The 6,589-nt window shown below is 29.9% G+C and overlaps 1 protein-coding gene across 1 annotated transcript in view; it reads left to right on the top strand.

Moving 5' to 3' along the window:
• Positions 1-3,666, top strand: part of LOC106459966 (protein kibra-like) — a 39,915-nt gene extending 36,249 nt beyond the window's left edge. Inside the window, exons 19-20 of the mRNA XM_013919639.2 lie at positions 2,064-2,179; positions 2,437-3,666. Of these exons, the coding sequence (XP_013775093.1) occupies positions 2,064-2,179; positions 2,437-2,647 (327 nt within the window). The 3' untranslated portion in view covers positions 2,648-3,666. The remainder of the gene's footprint in view (positions 1-2,063; positions 2,180-2,436) is intronic.
• Positions 3,667-6,589: the final 2,923 nt, after the last annotated feature.

Below are 6,589 nucleotides of genomic sequence, written 5' to 3'. Positions count from 1 at the left end.
CAGAATGTTCCCCTAGTGGCTTTCTCAGCCATTTTAAAGTATTAGGATGCCATATCATTCTTTCGAACCAAGATTTCAAGGAGGTAGGTTGTCTTTAGTCTGCTTGAAATTTCATAGTTTTTTAGACCGAAATACAGCTTAGTTACTAATCTTGATAAATTATAGTGGAATTCTATGGTATCAATATAGTAATTTACGATTTTTTAGTTATTCAAATGTATATATATAAAACATCAAAAAAATTATTTTCTTTCACATCCTCCATGTGCAAAATTTCTTAAGGCTTTGCAACCTACATCAAGCAACAACTGAGTACAAAGGTCATAACTAGAAGAGATAATTGTTTGCTTTACTTCTTTAGTTACTGTTTTATGTATTAAGAAAAATAAGTATAAAAACTTATTTCTAAATAGCAATAATCTATATACATATATAATGTATAGTAATTGAAATGTGAAAGTATTTTACAAAATACTAGTCCACTAAAACACAGCCAAGATGGGTCACTTTGTAGAGACTAAAGGTCAGTTTTATATTATTGAATATCGTAACAAGAGTGCACATGCACCACATCATTGTAACTTCTGTATTGTTAGCCAGGCATGGCTGAAAAGTCAATTTAATAAATATATATGAATGTATAATGTTAGGAGATTTAAGCTATTTAGTCTAAACATTTATATTTATTCCTTTTTTTTTTTATGGTGGTTACAAGATCGGTCAAATCGACCAAACGCGTCAAGATATTCGTTAGTGAAAATAACAGATAGAATATAAAGTTTTTTTTAAAAAAGTTTGATAACTATCTGGATATTATAAGGATTTTGCATGTGAATTTTGAAAATTTTCTGATGCATAAAAGTATTTTTAATCTTAAAATGAAAATTACCTTGCATGCTGGATAGGAAACATGCAAAAAGAAAAAGGCATTAGAAAAACATTGCTTTGGAAGAATTCTAAATTAAATATCTGATGTTTCAAAAAACTACATACTTATAGGACCTTTCATCTCAAATTTAAAAAAATTTCATCCACTACTTTCATTTTTGTAAAGAACTTTCATGAGAGTTGCGTACCTACTTACATTGTAAGTAGGTCATAGTTCGAAGCACTAAGAAAGTGTGAGTGAAGTGTTTTGTTGGAAATTCTAAGTATAACAATAATATTTTCCTGGAAGTAATGCTTTGATTTTATATACATAGTAGATTTTTGTTTTAAACTTTAGGTTTCTTCATGTCAACATTTTGTTAAAAAAATCTATCATCTGGTATTTATTTCATATATGCATATGAATATATATATATATAACCATTTTTTCTTTTCTCTTTTTTTTAATTTTATAATTATATGTATATAGTGAAATTAGTCTACTATTTTACACTTAAAGTAATTCAAAAAATTTACCCAGTAATTTAATGATCTCTTCTCTCTTCAAGAGAGAACTACAAAAATCCTAACTTCGATACTCTCTGGCTATAAACTTGGTAATCAGTGTTTCTGAGTAGATCTCAAGACTTTTAAGCCTTTGGGCTTAGTACTATGAGCATGTTGAGTTAACAAACATATTGAAAAGTTTAACTCACTGATATTGTACGGAGTTTTGGTATTGCCAGTTTGTATATCTTTAAAACTTCACTAGTATTATATACAAAGAATGAATTAATTTGATCAGCCTTGTGATGTTTTTTAAAAATCCAGTTTAATTGGATAGTTGTATATTTTTAGTTAGGGCAAGCATGTATTAAAAAGTGTAAAATTCAGAAAACAGCTAAAATGGGATAGAAAAATATATTTAAAAATGTTTCACCACATTAATGGTGGCAAAACGTTTTTTAATGATATATTTTTCTATCTCTTTTTACCTGTTTTCTGAATTTTAAAATTTTGTAGTGTGTGGGATACCTCCAACATTTGTATTTGTGTATTAAAAATGTTTCAAGTATTTAAAAAGTTGCTCATCATCCCAAATAACCAGATAGATTAGGGCTATCTAAATAAAGTTCCCATTAATAATGTACAAAATTATTTATTATGATCACTTTTGTTTTGTTTTTGATTTTTAGACATCCAAGAATAATCCTGAAGAGAGAAGGCTAGAAAAGCGACTAAAAAGAACATCTAGAGAAATCTATAGACTTAGGAGGAATCGTAAAAAGCAACCTGATATTTCAAGTTTTAGGTAGGATTTTTGAAGCACTATTAAATTTTTGGTAAATGTGGTGTGCATGTTATACTGAAGATGTTCATGGTAGGAACTTGTACATACATTTTGGTTTGTACATGGAGTTTTCTATGGTAGTAGTTCCCAAAGAAGTTTGAATATTTTTTTAATTATTATTAAGCATTCTAAATTGTCAACAAATACTTACAATGTGTATTATTCAAACGTTTTTTTTTAATAAATTATAGATTAATAATTGTAATTCTACCTTACAGGGAAAAAATGGCTTTTTTTACAAGGGTCAACAATGTCATCCCATCTCTTGCTTCAAGTGAAAATGTTGAAACTGTGACATCCCAGAATAGCTGTGTTCCACTAAACTCCAAATCTTCCGGACCAAGCAAGCAGAACATCAAGGTTGATAGTGCTGACACAGAACAGCGATTTGAATATACAATTGATCCAGAATACGGTGTAGAGGTGTGACCCTACGACTTCTGATCTCGATTATTTCACACAATGTTACTGTACACTTAGAGTTAGCCATTTATATAACTATACTCATGGGTTGTGATAGCAGTAACTGGGGAAAAGACCTTTATGTTTGAAATCAACTGTTGTTAAATTATTAGGAATAAGATTGAAGAGTCTTCAAACCTATTTTTATGGAGGCTATCCAGGTTTTTCCCATGTGCCAAGATACTCATGTTTGCAGTTGAAAGTTAATTAAGATGCACTGTTAGATAGTAAGCTTCCAGATTGCAATCTCATTTTCTTTAAGTGTTTTTAACATGCAGCACGAACAAATTCAAAACAAATTATATATGTATAATCCTCATTATTTACATGTTTATATGGTATACTAAAACATTGGTTCTATCAGTTTTGTTTCATGTTGTATATACAGTTGAATTTACTCAAATAGACTTCTGGACTTACACAGATAAAGTTTTGTCTTTTGTGAACCCGGTGAAACTTTTTTATTGGTCAACTATTTATAGAAATTTAGTAAAATGTGTTCTTATCTTCTTTTTTTTTTGAGAACAGTAAAGAGTTTGTTGTCAAGTGTTTTGTGTGTTTGTGTGTGTGTGTGTGAATAACATTTATTCAGAAGCATGCTAAAATCACTTCACGGGTAGTTGAAATATTGTGATTAAACTTGTAATGGTAGATGAGTCAGTATAAAATTTCCTAGGATACCTTGACTCACAATGTATAGCACATGTGGCTCAGGTAATCCTTCTTTGTACATTAGTTATTGATCTGACTTACTCTTTCATATTATCTGTAGTCTTTCTCATGTTAAACTAACTTTTCCTATTGTTTTTTGTTTGTGTGAAAGCGAAAGTAACAGTGAGAGTACAGTTTAAATACTGCTACTTAGAATGTACTCACTTTTTGTATATTTCAATCATTTTGTACAATTATTTTAAGCTTCTATTGCCAACTGCAACAACATGTACATGCTCAGTTGGAGCTAAAAATAAAGTTATTTTTAAATTATATGTCAGTTTTTATTCTTTTGTAAGTAAAAAATATGCACACATTGTTTACACTATCTTGTCTAAAGAAACAAAATTTAATCCCTAGCTCTCGGGATGGTAAAAATCCTTCATCAGGATGAAGGATTGTCAACCACTTCATAAACTTGGGACGAGGTAAACCTTTATGTTTATTCCTAGAGGTAATAATCTGTTGCATAAAGTATGTGAAGACTTTCAAGTTTTAAATTACCACCAACTTATTTCCTCCTAAACAGAATTCCATTAATGAAGCTATTTTATTTTATATTTCAAAGCACTAAACTGTATAAAGAATATGCAAGATTTGATTTATTTGTTTTATTTCAAGAAAGTGATTAATGATATAAAAGCTGTGGTACTAATTCAATATCCTCAAAGAATTAGCCATTTGTAGAACTATACTCATGGGTTCTAATAGTAGTAACTGATGAAAAGACGTCTATGTTGAAAAATGTTTAATCTAAATTGTAATAAACCAAATACATTACCTTGTGCTTACCATAATGTAAGGTCATTTGCTAAATATTTGTCCAACTGATCCAAGTCATTCTGTAGTACCTCATCATCCTCAATACAGCTAGAAATACCCAAACATTTAATGTCATCAGTGACTTTAATAATTCATTAAGTATGCTCCTATCATTAATGTAGATAAGAAAAAGGAAAGGCTCAAGCACTAGCCCCGAGTCATTCTGCTATAATAACAAGGGTCCGATTTGACTGGACCCTATTAATAACAAGCTTACTGAAGTGATTTTCATAGCTTATCTTCTAGGTAACATGTTATCAAAAGCTAGGTACACTTGCCTATCTGATCATTGATATCCTTTAAATCCTAGGGAAGAGACATCATTTGGTCGTGGTGCTTTACATATGTTTCGAATCTTTCAAACTTTGCACTTAGCACCAGAGGATTAATATCTACATAGTTCAACTCAATTCCAATATTTCTGATAGAATGTTTATGATCAGGAATATTGCCAATATCTTCTCATGTAAAAGCAGAAGAAAAGAAAACATTTAAAAGATCAAACATATCATAGTCTTCAACAAAATTATTGTCATCAGCATCCTTTAAAATTCCAATCCCATTTTTAACATTTTGCTTACCTTTACTATACTTTTAATGTTAATTTTTAACATTAACACCATGTGTTTCTCAAAATCCCTCTTTGATTTCCATATTTCGTTTTTAACCAAATCCCTAACTTGCCACTTTCAATTTGTTAAACTTAAAGTATTTATCCCTGAGTTTCTCCTTTGTGGCTTTAGTAAGTCAGTTTGGTTTGATCTTCCTTATCATCTTTTTACTCTTTTTTTTTTTAGGACAGAGCTATCTTGAATTAAAAGCAATTTATTTTTAATTTTTACAAACCTCTTTCATACCATCCAATAACTTCTTATCCCATTAATGAATCTTTATGAAGCAGCATATCAGCATTATTTCACAGAGGCCTCTTGTGACATATGTTTATTTTTAAATTATTGTTTTGGTAACAATTAATCATTAAGACTGATTTTAGTGGTGTAAACTAAATTTAAGTGTGGGACTATAGCAAGAACAATATTTACTTAAATAAGCAACTTGTAAAGATTGTGTATAATATAAAAAGCAAAATGATAGATATTACTTTAAGTATGATTACAAATAACTATTTGTGGATGTTAATATACAGCTGTAACCAAAAGCTATGCATCACCTTAGAATTTTAGGAATAAGACATGCTAAGAAAAACAATTATATAAACATAATATAGGTCTTTTATTCAACATAATCAAAGCAACTACGAAGTGATAATTGCAAAAGACAACCAGAAACCATAATAGTAGTACTTTAGTATTAGCATGTATTCCATGTTTTTTCAAGATTCCTTAATCCTCTCAACCGTGGACTCGATGATATGTTGAAGGGTTGAATTATCCTTTAAATTCCTCCTTGCAGCAATCAAACGAGCTATTATTCAGCAGGTTTCATGCAACTTTAGATAATTCTATGGTGATGCAAAACTTTTGACCATAGCTGCAAGTGAAATAGTAATCTATTTAAACTAAAATTGGAAAATGTGAAATATATTTTAATTGTGACTCAAAAATATATTAATCTAGTGGTAACAGCAAATGCCCTGTTACAACAATGCCAAAAATAAATTGTGGTTGTATTCTATGTTCAGAAGTAATTTGAAAAGAGTAAGAAAACATATTATTGAAGAAATGAAAGACTCAGTTAAAAAGTGGATAAAGTCTTTCTTGTTGATTTTAGTAGCTTAGAAAATTAACACTTTTCTCCTACAGAATTTCTTGCCAGAGATGTCTACCTTATCTATGCCAGCGGTGTCCTATAGGATTACGATGATCGCCAAACTTGTGGCAATCAGGTCACCATATTCGCCACATGATATAAAATATATGCAATATCAATAAAATAAGTGTGCAATCTTTTGAAAATAGGTTTGAGGTTTTAAACTGTCAGCAATCAAGACTGATAAGCAGTAAAATACGGTAACGTAAAAAGAAAAAAAACAACGAAAATCTTGAATATTAATGCGAAAATAGAAACAAATATCTTCTATACTATTATTCTGCTTGTTTGTATGTACGACCATTACGCTTTCTGACCGACAACCTGCTGCATAAGCATGCGTAGTTAGAATGTTTCCCCAAGAAAAACTGCGCATGTGCATTATTCACTCGACGAGAAACAAAGCTCAGTGAACGAGTCGCTACAATTGCTGTATGAAACAAGAAGTAACAAGAAAAGGGGAATGTAAATATACTTTACTAACCATTTTGGACAACAGAATATTAAAAACTTATTAAAGTTTTTAAAAAAGGTTTGACGTTAGGTCGTAGAATAACATTATAAGTTTATTTATCGATAGTATTAAGTACAGTAAAGTTTACCACT

Source organism: Limulus polyphemus, unplaced genomic scaffold, assembly GCF_000517525.1.
Source record: "Limulus polyphemus unplaced genomic scaffold, Limulus_polyphemus-2.1.2 Scaffold688, whole genome shotgun sequence".
Lineage (NCBI taxonomy): Eukaryota > Metazoa > Arthropoda > Merostomata > Xiphosura > Limulidae > Limulus > Limulus polyphemus.
This window is presented reverse-complemented; position numbering and strand designations above follow the sequence as displayed.